At 36.1% G+C, this 15,919-nt stretch overlaps 2 protein-coding genes across 3 annotated transcripts in view; both read right to left on the minus strand.

Annotated features, from left to right (window-relative positions):
* The window catches only part of LOC134749430 (arp2/3 complex-activating protein rickA-like), a 35,622-nt gene extending 25,275 nt beyond the window's left edge, over nucleotides 1–10,347 (minus strand). Inside the window, exon 1 of one of the 2 annotated variants that reach the window (XM_063684357.1) lies at nucleotides 9,972–10,347. In XM_063684357.1, the coding sequence (XP_063540427.1) occupies nucleotides 9,972–10,176 (205 nt within the window). In that variant the 5' untranslated portion in view covers nucleotides 10,177–10,347. The remainder of the gene's footprint in view (nucleotides 1–9,971) is intronic. The other variant, XM_063684358.1, reaches the window with a different exon arrangement.
* Nucleotides 1–15,919, minus strand: part of LOC134749436 (uncharacterized) — a 241,598-nt gene that overhangs the window by 106,040 nt on the left and 119,639 nt on the right. The gene's annotated exons all lie outside the window — the stretch shown is intronic.

Raw genomic sequence — 15,919 nt, forward strand, 5'->3', positions numbered from 1 at the left:
CCGAGTAAAAGTACATTGTGTACTAATTGGTCATAATACGTATACGTATGAAAACAACTGATATTTCGATTTTGGAGAAGAGGCTATTTGTATGGAGGTGCTATTTGTACGTAAGTAACAAGAAGTGGAAACTAATGTTATTTTACAGGATGGCCCAAAATTTTAACAAACGTTTGCATTTGTGTATCAAAGCTAATAGAGTATATTTTGAAAACTACCCATTTTTAGTTAAATAATTGTAAGAAATAGAAAATCCCAGATTTACCTAGTAAGTATTTAAGTAACATCTGGGATTATTATATCTACTATCTACCTAAGCTTAGTAACCAATAAACCCGAGGGCCTACCACAAAAAACGAAATTTCGCTATCTGCCTCTCTGTCGGATGAATATGGGATATCGATAGAGGCAGAAAGAAATTTTATTTTCTCTACATATTTTTTTTACAATTTAACCTCTATTGCGACATGCGACATAATCGGATGGGAATTGGATTTAGGAACTGTGACTAACACTTCCGAGTGTATTCAATATGAGGCAACGGCAACTGAACTGGTTCTGCCAGTTACATAATACACCATATGCATAACAGCCGTAACAGGCATTGGAAACCTCATTCAATTGTTAACTGTAATCTATTGCAATAAATTCCAATTTCTAATGGCTGTCATGCGAGGTGGAGTCTACGTAAGCGTAATCTTTGACAAATAGATTTATATCAATCGATCGCAATTTGTCTTTTTATCTTTATCTTTACATAGGCTACGGAAACTGCTTAACATCAGGCGTGTCGGGCTTGTTTGCCACCGACGTAAAAAATAGTTATTTACGATACAAGTGCGGAAAAGAGGAAATTCGAAACGAGTGGCGATAAATTAAAACACGACTGCAGGGAGTGTTTTAAATCGACACGAGTTGCGAATTACCTATTCGCACGTGTATCGTACAACGTTTTACAGTACATATGGCCCATTAAACATTCGAAATACGCACGAAAAGTGCTCATTCCCGCACTAGTGCGAAAAAGTAGCACCATATGTACTGTAAAAATAGTTTGGCAAGAGTAACAGAGATAATCATACTGCCTTTATTATACTATGTAGTATCAGCACCTTATAAAAACGGATGAGCATAGTTTTTTTAGGGTTCCGTACACAATGGGTAAAAACACGACCCTGTTACTAAGACTGGGCGAGTCCGACTCGCACTTGTCCGGTTTTTTATTCTGTTGCTACTGACAAAATTGGTTTGCCAGACTACAAAAAAGGTCTTACAGGTAAGAAGATTCTTATTTCAATCTCTTAAATGGCAAATTCTATATTAATTTATGGCAAAAACAGAATTAAAATGTTTTATATCATGTTACCGATCAATGCTTATTTAAGTACAAGTAACACCTTTCTCGTGTTTCCTTTGTTTCACGTGACCTGAAGATACGCGGAAATCGCGAAAACTCGCATGTAACTATGAATTAACTGCTGAGTCCGTAACCTTTTGAGACCTGCCAATTAGTAACTAATATAACATGACATACAGATTGTCGCGTGTGATGCATCCTTTACGTAGACGACCTACCACAGACGCCTCATTATAAAGCGTTAATATTTGCAATCGTCTCACGTAACAAACTCTGAAGATCTTTTAGTTTATTTTCGTCACACTCGCTCAGTAAATGGGGATATTCACGCAGGCTTAGCGGGAACTATAAAAAAAGCGTTTTCCCTAGGGAGTTATGAAGTTTCTAGTATTATAATTAATAGTTTTTTGTCTTTATACTTCATTTTTGTATCGCAAGTGTAATGAAAATTAAAATAAAATTACATTGTGTGTAACTCGGGACGTAATAATATTGCAAACTCGAGTCTATAAATCGCTCCGGCGAGCCGTCGCGATTTAACTATACTCTCGTTTGCAATGTTTAACTTACGCCCCATGTTGCACAATGTACTGGAATTCTCACGATCCGCATCACTCAGTTGTCAAATTGAAAACTACAACAGCCCGTCGATTATCCGTTAAAATCAATATTTGTGGATACTTATACAGGACGCATCAAAGATGAGCGGTTGGGCTCTCAAACTGAATAAGTCCCTTCCTTCTAAGAAATGATGTACCTTCCTAAACCTACAATCAGTGATAAATAATTTGATGTTAAACCACATGTTTAAATTTAAAGTAGGAAGCAATGTTGTAGATTCTTGTGTATGATAATTTGATTACGTGGTCAACAATTTTAATTGGCTGAGAATCTCCATTAGAATAATAATTTCATACAAGCCATGGCATAGCATTTTGATGGCTTTAAATAATAAGTGTGGCTACCACCAGTTTGGCACTGACATAAACGCTATCGAGAACGTAACTTACTTTCTCTATGCATCTCGCTCGTACTCGCATAAATATTAGTGCGAGCGAGATGTACCTATAGAAAGTAAATTACGTATAGACGTTAGCGTATATGTCAGTTTTGATACTGTCAGTGACTCATGTAGGGTATTGTTTTGGTCGCAGATAAATTAAAGCCAATATTGTTTGTTATCTCGTTGTTTGGCTATTACTAATTATGGAAACAGAGGCCCTACAGCGAAAAATTAAAATCGAAATTTATTTATCTGCATCTTTATCGCTCTTGCCTATTTGAGAGATAGAGACTAAGGAAGATAAAAAAATAATATTTTTTGCACCACGGCCTCAGTATAAGAAAGCGGAAATGTATATTGCTGGAATAAGTAGGTGAACCGAGGTACGAGTAATGCACTATTTCGCGTATGCACGAGTATGACCAATCAGCATGAAGTGAATTGTTTGCACGAGGAGCGTATACGGTATCTATTTAGGCACGTCTGTGGTTTTCTGGTTAATGCTATTGCTATGCTTTCCTATCAAAAACATTAATGTAAAAGAATACCAAGTACCTACTCGTACCAACAGAAATATCAAAATGACGGAGAGCGACAAACGAATATCAAAGGTTTTCTAGATTCACATAACATAATTATTGTATTCCGTGACTAGATTTAATACAAATATTTATGCTAGCCGAATCGTTCTTGACCTAGTAAGTTAGCATATACCAGCTACATTCCCTAAAGAAATACAGTACTTAATACAACAAGTAGGTTCGTTATAGCAAAAAAGTACACACACACCGCTACTCGTTGCTTTCCAAAACGGTACGCACCTTAAATGGCTGATAATGATAATACTAACAATTGGCTGACCGATAGTGGACTTTATGGCTTTACAATAAGGTATATCGTCAGTTAAATGTGAATGGTAATAGTAACAGTTTTAACGAGCTCCGTTATAATGCTACTGAGGAGTCGTGTGAATAAGGTCCTCCTAACTGTCAAGGTAAGCTCCTATGGGCACGGTATAGATAACTAACTCCTGCCACGCTAACTCTAACTCCTGCAACGTTGTCTGCGTGGACAAGTGGTTTTGTTTTAAATATACAGGGTGGAAAAAAATAATGGGCCCTGGAGGGAAAGTGCCTTAAAACTAGTTAGCTCATTTTACTTAAATGAAACATTCTTTTATTTTTAAAAAGAAACAAAATTGCATTTAAAGATTTTCTTTTTTTGTCAATATTGCTCATTTTGCTGGTCTAAAAATCTTCTTGAGTACTAAATATACGATTTTATGGATATTTTGTACGACAGATGAGTGTAACACGTAATGTTTCTTAGAGAAATGTTATCATGAACATTAACTGTATCGACTAGTAGCATAAAATAGGGGATGTTTATTTTTTGGAATTTTTAGTTTGTTCCCAGGCAAGACAAGCGAATCGATAAAAAATCTTTGAATGAAGTTTTGTTTCTTTAAAAAAATAAAAGAATGTTTCCTTTAAGTAAAATAAACTAACTTAAGGTTTTAAGGTACTTTCCCCTCAGAGCCCATAATTTTTTTCCACACTGTATATTGTTGGCTTGTGTTCTGAAGCACTTGTTAGAAAAGAATAATAGCTGTTAAATTATGGATAGTTTATATCATAATAATAGACTGCATACTCTTTGCTTCATGATCGCAAATCCTTGAATCCAACGATCAATTAGTACACTGTTAATTACGTTGTCTAAGGTATTATTTTCGTTTGTTTTGCTGCTGACGGTAATTTCAGGCAGGTTTAATAATATGTAGTTATTATAGGTACTCTTCCTAGACTGTTAGTTATAATTAACCATGAGAAGTAAGTTATTTCCTTTTCCTTAACATATTACTAAGAGGTCTACTTTTAGGCACTTAAACCGAAGAATCGACGCATGTAATCTCTGGTGTTGCAGGCGTCCATAGGCTACGGTAACTGCTTACCATCAGGCGGGCCGTATGCTTCTTTGCCACCGACGTGGTATAAAAAATGCAACAGTTTTTATTTTTGGTTCCAACTAGAAGGAGAAACTAGGTTTTTTGGGACTATTAATAGTCTTAACGATATTATATTTAGTACTGCTTAAAATCTAGAATAAATAACAACAATTGGTACAGAATTTAACCCACGCCACGACCACTCGTTTAAAAGTCGACTATGCAGCAATACATCAAACCGTTAACAATTAGGTATTCAGATATTTTGAATAAATTATTCATATTTTAACATTATATAATACTGTGTACTTACATTCAAACTCAGGTGTATTTAGCCTTAACTGTATATGATTTAGCTATCTAAGATTAGCCTATTTAATAAATGTTAGGCATTCAATACTGATCTGAGCCTTGACCAATTCGTGCCGCTTTTGGTCTGAAGCCAGTATAGAGGTGTGAATGTTCTAAATGTAAACGAAGGAGTATTGGCATTTTGGACACTTATTTGTCTGAAATTATTTAATTTACATACAAGATATATACAGTGGTACTACGTAAACGAAATTAATAACTAGCTTAAATCTAAAATAGGCCCTTGAGGCATTGTACCAAGGATGCTGGCGGCATTTCCCCGCTGTATCGCAATGCTAATACATTTCTCTGAAATAAATGCATTTTATTTTTCATTTATTTTTTTACTTCAGTGAGTACAGTCAGGCCTTAGAAAAACACAGTGCACCGAAAGTATACTTACGAAGTTACGAAGCTTGTACAATGTACAGCCTTTGACCGTAGAGATCTGCTTTACTCTGTTTACTCTGTCATTTGACTGCATACAAAATATGTTTTCTATTCGTGTTTTTAGTAACATATTTTTTTAATGTGCTAAATATTTAATTTAAAATAACATTAGTCTTCAACCTCAACCTTAAACAATATTGACCGCAATTATTCTTCACCGAAATGTTTTTATTAAGTATGCAAGAGCGTAAATTGATAGTTATCTCAAGATAATATGAATATGGACGTAGTTATTATTGTAATCAATTGTATAAATAGTAATTATGAGTAAGATCGGTCTTATTAAGTCGTTAAAATGTAATGGAATATATGTTATACCTATTCTGTTACAATGTTAAACATTACTGATTCGTATTATAGCATAAATCCCTTTAAGAACATATGCAGTATTCAGTATCTGTAGTCAGCAAAGTATTCACCAATATTCCTAGAATATGACATACTGATTTAAAAAAACCGGGCAAGTGCGAGTCGGACTCGCGCACCGAGGGTTCCGTACTTTTTAGTATTTGTTGTTATAGTGGCAACAACAAATACGTTATCTGTCAAATTTTCAACTATCTAGCTATCACGGTTCATGAGATACAGCCTGGTGACAGACAGACAGACGGACAGACGGACAGCGGAGTCTTAGTAATAGGGTCCCGTTTTTACCCTATGGGTACTGAACCCTCAAAACGTCTTAGGTCACTGATTAGTATGAAAAAGTTACAATGACATTGAGAAAGTACCTTACAATAAAAGTTCGATATTGTTGGTAACATGCAAGGCGGACAGATGTCACTCGCGTCGACATTTGCCAGATCAAATCTATTGTATCTATGGCCATTTAAATGTTAAGCATATACATATGCGGTATCTAAAACCTTGTCATTTAGTGCCATTGAGTGTTCATTTGAAATTCAATAAGTATAACTGTATTTCCTACTACTAAAAAAGATTTAGAATACACAGGCAAAAATGTTATGTACCTAAAGAAAATTAGGTACAGTAAATTATACTACGGATAACAAATATTATACACACATAATAGAAAAACGAGTCAAGTCAAAACAAATGCTTATGCCATTCAAGGTGTTTGTATTGCCAGTATATCATAGTTTCGGACACGTACTCTCGGAGTATCCTGCTGTCGAATGTTCGTTGATTCGAATGTTGCTGGATTGAATGTTCGCTGGGTCAAAATACTTGTGGCCGAATTATGCATAATCGAAAAACATACTACTATATATACTATGTCTATGAAGTCGATAGATAGGTAGGTTAGGTTCGTTAGGTAGCTTCAGATGCCCGAAGGGCAAACCGCCCAGAAATAGGAGCCCCGCGTAGCGGGGCTCCGTCGGCTCAGGGTAAAAAGGGCTTGTTCTCGGAAATATTTACTCTTTGGGGAAAAAGCGACTGGGACATACGCGTGTGATTAAATTAACTACTGAAAAAATAAATTCGATTCTACAATTTATTATTTCTACGCTTTTCGACCCAGCGAACATTCGATCCAGCGACAGTCGAATCAACGAACATTCGGCAGCTAAGCAGGATACTCCGAGAGTACGTGTCCGAAACTATGATATACAGTCGTTTGTATTACAACAAAATTTGTAACACTGCTTTTTACTCCGCCTCTTGTTTTGAGTGCGAACGCGCGAACTCGTGCCCAGGTCAAGTTCACATAGCATTTCGTATTGGTTTAAAATACCACTAATTTTCAAGTTTGCAGCTATAACACATTATACAGGTAACATTTGATTTAACTTAGTATCTAACAACTGGGCCATTTTGTTTAAAATTGTACACTACACTTTTTTTTCTCAATTTGCGTATTTTTATTTCTACTCAGAATCATGAGCTCTTTCAATCCTAACAGGAGAAAAAAAAAGTGTGTACAAATATTGAACTGACTATTTAAGCTACTTTTGTATACCAAATCATACCCACTTGCTGAACTGAGTTGAACTTTAGACTACGTAAAACGCGATCAAGTAGTTTTCGTACAAGTAGAAGCTTCGTAGATAGGTATGTATACGAGTAAATAGGTTGAGGATTAAGTATATAAGTATCGAAGTTATTTAATGTGTTGTTTCCTATGTTCTTTGATATGTTTTTAAATGCATGCTAATTTATACGTGATTCTTAATACGACCGTTGCCTGAGTACTTTTATAATTTACCTAACCTTGAAATATCGATAAGGCGTTTTTCTCATTAAAAGCGATTCCGTGTTTTGTAGTTATATTGACTGTGATTTAGTGAAATGATAAAAAATCTTTCATTTATGAAAATATACTGCCTCAAAACTCATTCAAAATTCAAATAATAGGTAGTCAAGCGTTACGCCTAAACAAAGATATTTAATAAAATTTTGGATCATAATAATAATAATAATATGGTTCACTTTTTCTGCAATAGTCCCAATGCCTGCTGCGACCGGTTCATGGGTGTCTATTGTTGCGCCTGTGAACGGGTTCCAGCAGGCGTTCTACATGACATTAAAGCTCTCCAAGGGGCCTCTACGTGTTGGATCTATATCCCCACGCAAGCCTATCAAAAGACCGGGATTTATAGGTCCGTGATATCGAAGGAGATACAAATAATAATAATAATAAAATGCTTTATTGTGCACACTACATGAAAAAAAAGATACAGACATCATACTTGGGAATTATGGACTTGGGTGGTTTTACGGTATTTTAAAATGAAGAAAAACTAAGGTATAATGGTGTATATGTCGTGGTCAGATCATCGAATTTGACTATTTCATGAATTCCCATTATAGAATTGATCACTTCATGATATGGTTAGGTTAGGTTTGATTTTGTCATGATGTGGTCAACCGAACGTTTCAAATGATTGCCACATCACGAAATGATCAATTCTAAGACCTGGCCACGGCATAATATATAATTGGATTCCCGATCGTCGCAAGGTTTTCTTAACACCTAAAGAATAATCTCAGTATCGTCTTAATACCTATATGTTTAAAATTTTCCCCCATTTAAATGCATCTGCATCGATGTAATTAACTGGGTTACTAAATACCGATTATACTTAATACTTAATAGTGTCAAGAGAGAAAATCACACTAATGTGTATTTTATCAGCATGATGAAAACGAGGAAAAGTTCACAGAATACTATACAAAGTAACTGAAAAATGTACAGTATTTTAATAATGGCCATAATACAGCTTTATCTGTAGTGGTCCTTGGGATACCCGAGGACTCTTAGCGCCACTTGCACCTTCCCACTAACCCGGGGTTAACCCGTTAAACCGTTAACCCAGTGTCAATTTGTACTGGTAACCATAGTAACTCCATGTTTAACCGGTTACCCAGGGTTAGTGGGATGGTTAGAGTATTCCAGAACACTTACAGTCCAGGATAAGTCAAAGTAATTTGGCTAGAAAGAAAATTGCCTATGAACATTATTATAAGCCCTTTAAAAATTTCCAAGCGGACTGCTATCAGAAAATAATGGCGGCGTGTTTCTAAACTAGTGAAAAACATCTGGCAACACTTATATGAAAGGGTGTTAGGGAGAGATGACTGACTACACTACGGATCCTAAACCATTGGCACGTTGGCTAGACACCCTGAAATGGTAATGAGAAATAACTCTGTCTAGTAGAGCTAACGATAAAGTTACTAGCTTAGTAAATATATGTATATATACAGTAGATCATCAAGCATCATTTTCACAAGTTTCTTGTGGGTCATTTACCAGTCCCACAAGAAAATTTAACCCCAGATAAAGTTATTTTTTAGTCAGGTGAACCGTGCTTTCAGAACAGTGACGTACCTATCATAAATATTTTTTTTAGTTAATTACCTATTTCTTAACAACAAAACAGGAAATATAAAGAGGCAGGAAATATACGCATTGAAATTCTTCAGAGCAATTAAAACTCAGTATCAATATCGATTAGCGCCTATTCTCATAGTAATAACACTAATAACAATTAAAAATTAATCTGTCTGGTAAGTGGGCTATCCCCAATGGGTCACAAGTTAAACAAAACTAAACACTTCAATCGCCATGTGTGTTTATTACGATTTAACTGTGTACTTTAGTTTTTGCATAAACAAATAGGTAATGATCGTCCTCATACGTGAGTTGGTGTTTATACACTTTATACTGATAAGATCTGTGTATGTGTGTTATTTTCTATAAAAAGGGACCTTATTATCGATGGCGCTTACGCCATTATAAACGATGCTCCCATATAAATACAATTCCGCGCGACGCTGTGCGGCGTAAGCGCTATCGACAATAAGGTCCCTTTTCATAGAAAATGCCCCATATTATCAACATTAAGCTCCACTTGCACCATTCCACTAACCCAGGGTTAACCGGTTACACCGTTAACCCAGTGTCAAAATGTACTGGTAACCATGGTAACTCCAGGGTTAACTGGTTAATAAGGGCCACTTGCACCATCCCACTAACCCGTGCCCGTTATCCCAGTGTCAAATTGTACTGGTAACCATAGTAACTCCAGGGTTAACCGGTTAATAAGGCCACTTGCACCACTAACCCGGGGTTAACCGGTTACACCTGGAGTTACCATGGTTACCGGTCCAATTTGACACTAGGTTTAACATAACTATAAAAAATATATTACTTAAATACAAGTAGTAGTAGTAGTAGTAGTAAACTCTTTATTGTACAAATATACATATATATACAAATATACATATATATGTTTTCTATTTATATTTATACAATAGTTATTTACATAGATATATTTATAATAACATTAGGAAAATACGCTTTGCTTCACCAGCCCTCAATGTAACAGAAAGCTGAAAGAAATTGCAATCGATCCATTTTATTGTCATGCATGCTGCACATATCGGCTATGACTTACTTTTCAGCGCCTTTCCTTCAGGCGTGCACGGCTTCGCATTGATCAGACAGTCCACGTAGTTCCTCACTAATCTCTTGTTTTCCAAAATAGCGTCAACACTCAAATAGTCATATCTCTTATCGTACTTCGGCAAATCCCTCAAACTGTTTACGTCCTGTCCCGCCACGAACGACACACACGCAAACACAAAAAGCACTGCACGCATTTTGAAAAACGCCTTACACTTAAAAAAAAATAGAACGCGCTCACGCCACGCGCAAATACATTTAAATAAATAAAAAAATAAATTTGAAAATGGAATCGCGTCCGTTCGACGGAACGCAATGGCCGTCCGCGCGTCGACACCGCGAGTCAGTCGAGTTGTGTTGTAATGCGTGCGACGCGCAGTTATAAGTAAACTTGAGGTTGAACGGTCAACGCTTTCTTCCGCTGCAATTGATCTGAAACAAGATTCAAGGGTAAATGAAGGGAAGTTTTAACGAGGAAGTGTCACAAGCAAGATAGCGGTATGTTTACATGGATATGTAAACAAGTTTCCAAATTTTGCGTTTTGTTTGTGCGTTTTTTGAAAAGTTTCGAATACCTACCTAATTAATTAAAGGTTAGCTGGAAGAGATCCTTAAGGGATAAGTTCGCCTTTGTACACATTTATTGTATTCTCTATTTGTTATGTGCGATAAAGTGTATTAATTACTACTAACTACTAACTAATTACTAAACCATAGAAATATATATGTGTGCCTTTATTTTAGGGAGCACTTTTACTGTAGATTCAGTTTTATCACTGATTATAGGTACCTGTTGTGGGTCAAAATAAGGCGGATAAATTTTCCAGCAATAAATCACATGAAAAATACGTCGTTTTCTTGTAGGTAGTATTATAAGAGCAGAACATATAATACCTAGTTACTTATATTATTTTACTAATAGACGCGAAGAGTTTACGCCTTTATTGTACAGAATATTTGTACAGACTATAATCAACCAATTTTTATGTTTAGTAGGTATACATGCAACTATATTCCGAAATAATATTTTTTTTTTGTAAAAATATTTTTGCGCAAGTAAGCAGCTAAAGGCAAATACATTCTAGAAAGTCATTTAATAGGTCGAGTATCGTCAGCGAGTTACGACTGTTACGAGGTAGGCAAATAAATCTATTTGGCTTCGAGTCTGCATTAGGTGATATATGCAAAAATTGCAAAATTGATGTCTTACTCAATACGATGACTGCTACGGCTACCTATGCCAGAGTGTATTTGTACAGAGTAGTACATTGACAATAAATTAATTACCTAATTGTTTTACAAGGAGGCAAAGATGTTGTTTAACATCGATACCCGAGCAAGTGAGATTCGAAAAGTGGAATCTACGAGTATGAGTGTTAAAATAAAACCGGCCAAGTGCGAGTCGAACTCGTGCACCGAGGGTTACGTACTTTTTAGTATTTGTTGTTATAGCGGCAACAGAAATACATCATCTGTGAAAATTTCAACTGTTTAGCTATCACGGTTCATGAGATACAGCCTGGTGACAGACAGACGGACAGACGGACAGCGGATTCTTAGTAATAGGATCCCGTTTTTACCTTTTGGGTACGAAACCCTAAAAACTTTGCCACCGAGTGAAACACAAAATTTTTCACCACATCAACGCGAGGAAAATATTAGACTCTATCCTAGGAATTGGTAGGAAAAAACTAGTTTATATGGTTCAAAAGTATCAAGTGACTGTCATTTACCTATAACCTCTGTTTTTGAAAACTATGTCAAATATATTTATCTCTAGTTTATGAGAAAACTAATCAATTTTTCATTATTAGTAAAATGGGTACCTTTGTCATGTGGGCACCTTGTGTTGTAGATTTCGACCTTTTTTAACTACCGTAGTTGTAGGTGAGTAGGGACAAAACTGACATTTAAACCTCGATAAAAAAAAATATTTTTACATGTGGCACGATAATTTTTATACATAAAAAATAGTCCGGCCGTGTAAATGTTAGTATAACTGATTATCTGTCCTTTAATTTCATAATTTTGAAGATAAGCACAAAATAGTGCGAAATACTAACTCACCCCGTAGTTGGGGTTATAGAGGATAGCAGTGGGGTGAGATAGGAAAATGTATGCAGTAAAACTTTCGGATTTGCTTGCCTTGTTCCGCTCTCCGTCCCACTCTCCGCGCATACTTATCTCTCCTCTTCCGCATGATGGGTCCGCCACCCTGGTTCCGGTCCTGTCCCCATATTTTACACCTCTCACTTCTAGTGATTCCAGTTTTTTTTTGTATTATAATTTGGCTACTGAGTGTTGCCACAAGAAAAAGAAATAATGTCTAAAAGTATAATGGTTAAAATTACTCTTAGACCAACCTAACCAGAATAGTAAAGTAGTAACTGAAAACATCCGCATCCCTTCTGCCCCTTCAATCCCTACTCACCCCATTTTACGGTACAGTTTTTGCAAATTTAATATTTATTAAAAGAAACTTTCCTAATTTTGCTTTTTATAAACATGGAAATGTTTATGGAACAGTCTTTAAGTGCCATAATGTTTAACTTTCATTGTTCGATTCGTTCCATTATTAATATACTTCATCACTTCGTACATCAGCTAATCGGGATTATTTAGACTACTGGTAGGTATAACAGTTACATCACGGTATTGAACTGAACATAATTATAGCAAAATATTATACATTTCGATATTCAAACAAACTTATATGAAATATACGTGTAACATTGTAAGAATGAAGCTGTACTGTACTTGTTTTATACTGGGTGGGGGTGGCTAAAAATAAATGCATTCCTGTTGCCAGGGAGCTTTTCGGATTATACTGAGCAAAAATCCATTAGCATTTACTGTTATATAATTGTATTGTTGTTGTTATATAGATGCCCTATTTCTTCCGAACTTGCAATTCGTCGATAAACCTACAAGAAGATTATAAAGTTACATTCAGCCATTTGTTTGAAATCCCATTGTGTATGGGCAGCCATGCGGATCGTGTATGGGTTGCGTCAGGTCCTTAGATCGCGGCGAATTACACCATGGGTACACCATGACGGCATATTTATATGTCTTTACTATACTTAGTTCTGGCTAGCCCCCGCCCGCGACTTTATCTGCGCAAATGTCGTTAAAGCCGTTCCCTGAGCCAGAAGGCGAAAAATCTCCTTTGATGATCATGTTTTTCTAAGAGAGGTTGATATTCGTAGACGTGAAAAATTTTTATGTAGTTCTTGACTATATTATCTTTAATAACATAGCTTCCGATACACGAATTATGACACTTCGCTCGATACAATTAATTCCCAAAGTAACCTCTAACTCGGATTTTTAATCAAACTTTACTCGGTTATTTATTATGTGATACTATAAACAAAAAAAGAAGAAAAACAATCTTAACTTAAATAGTAATTTCATAGCTTTCGAATTTCGATATTGTAAGGCAACGTTTTTAAAATAAACACAAAATGGACACTTGGCGCGCATGATCTTTCCCGTTCTTTCTTGCGAAACGTGACAGTGACAGCGGCAAACCAGCAGCGGCGGCCTAAAAAGCTTTCAACCCCAGTTTCATCCCAGTTGAATTTAAAAAAATATTATCTTAGTGGAGCTGGACAACGTTTTAAGAACATAATATTATGACGTCTCTTACAATATCAGAGACGGTTTAACTGAACTAGGATTTCCGGTGTCGCAGGTGAGAAATAAGCGGTCTTAGACATCTTTTATTTACAAACTTTCTTTGCCAACGTATTTTTTGTGATCCTGTATTAAGGTTTATAAACGAAACAGTCAAAAATAGCTTTTTCATTTGATATTAGACAGGATCGTAAATCGTAATGTACCTCAGACCTGCGCATTTTTTTAAAGCTGGTTATCGTCAAAAAAATCGTCCTAAAATGGCACTCACATTTAAATGGATTTGAAACGACACTACTACTCTCAAAATTGTATTCTAAGATGGGGCCAATGACCTAAATTCTTCGACTTCGGAAATGTCCTGAGGCCTTCGTGTTTTTAATCACGTATCTAAACAAAAACAAGTATATTATGTTGCGTTCTTGCGCTTTATATAAATTCTTAGAGGAGATTAACAGTGCAGTAAAATACGTGTTTGATGACAAATAAGGCTTTGCTAACCCGACTATCACAGTATTGATTTCTTGGAGGCTTTAAGATTTTTCCCGTTTCGACTAAGAACAAAATTCTCGAAGCGAGAATTCTCAGATGCCATTTGATCTGCTTATATTTTATATTTTCTGATTATTTTCGCTCGCCATCGGCAGGGCGTTCATCCTCACACCCTAGCACCTAAATGGTCGCGTACTGTGCGGTTTCCTCCCGCGTACGCTTCGGCTGTGGATTGAGCTCCCTGCCGAGGTTTTCCCGAGGGGCTACAGTATGGGGTTCTTCAAAAAAGGAGTGTACAGGTTTTTAAAGGGTCGGCAACGCGCATGTAATACCTCTGGTGTTGCAGGCGTCCATAGGCTACGGTGACTGCTTACCATCAGGCGGGCCGTATGCTTGTTTGCCACCGTCGTGATATAAAAATATATATATATATATATATGATAATCTTACGACAATTACACACCTATGGACATTAGTGTTGCTTCGCTTTTGTCAGACAAAAAGCAGAAACCGCACTTAAACTATCGTGAGACATATTTCAAAATATTTATCAGTACGGTTTTTACTCACTATTATTTTTAGTCGCTTTTGGCGACATGTTTCGGATTCTTTGGGAATCCATGGGAATCCATCCTCAGGCAATAATAGTGAGTAAAAACCGTACTGAAAAATATTTTGAAATACAGAAACGTTGTTTGTAACAACTCAGAAGTCATAACTTCATAAGTAAACCTTCCTTTTCTTTACCCACAACTTACAAGTTACATGTTTACAAGTTTTTTATTCAGGTACAGCCAGCTGCAGAGAAAAGGTACCCCCCTGCATACAAATTTGTCTGCAAAGGTGCTAAAGCTAATACTGTTACTGTATCTACTTAACATGCTTAAAAAGGCAGGTATCGTATGTATATTCGGGGTCGGTGTGTTAAACACACAACAGAACAATATGGCTACTCTTACTTGCCCACTCGTGCTTGTTTATTAACATTTGCATACAAAGCTTTTTACGACTGTTTAGCCCAACCATGCGAATCCTTTCTTTAGAAAGTTACCCTGCCAGTCATGAGAAGAAATTTGCAGTAATAAAACTCTATCATATCAGAAACGTTAAATTTTATTTTATTATTTTCTATCGTTAAGCAGGTCCTGTAGGTACATTCCGTACCTTGTCACAGTGAAAATAGTGTGAGGTTTCTAGCGACTTTCATATTTATTGTCACTGTGACAAGGTACGAAAGGAAAAGGAAATTAAGTTATTTGACTGTAACTTATCTTAGAGGTTGGTAAAGAAATTGCGCGGTAATTTTCTAGTAGAATGTCGCTGAGTTTTGTGACTAAAACAAGTTTATATTATACATTTTATTAACGATAGTATTAATAATAAAAATCAGGTTCATCTAGCCAAGCCTTCAATTCGTAGCTGACTATTATTCCTACTTAGTCTGTGAGTAAAGTGAGTCGTGGAATGGGAACCAATACATTCTATGACTCATCTCTTTCCGCACAGACTCTATTCTCTACCAACCGCCTCAGTTAAACTAGACCTATAATTTGATTGCTGGTATCCAGGAGTTTGACATTGCCCGTTTTCTGCAGCATAAACCATCCTGCAATTCTACGCAGCAATGCTTTCACAACCGGACCGAACCTTTAGTCCATAACAGACTCGCGGTTTTTATACGAGCACATTAAACATAACATCCAATATGCATATGTGAATAATTTAATATGTATTAGAAGAGCGAAGAGCCGGTATAATTTTGCAATTAAAGTGGCATTTTAAATAGCTACCGGTCACGTGTGACTTATA

The sequence above is a fragment of the Cydia strobilella genome, chromosome 18 (assembly GCF_947568885.1).
Source record: "Cydia strobilella chromosome 18, ilCydStro3.1, whole genome shotgun sequence".
NCBI lineage: Eukaryota > Metazoa > Arthropoda > Insecta > Lepidoptera > Tortricidae > Cydia > Cydia strobilella.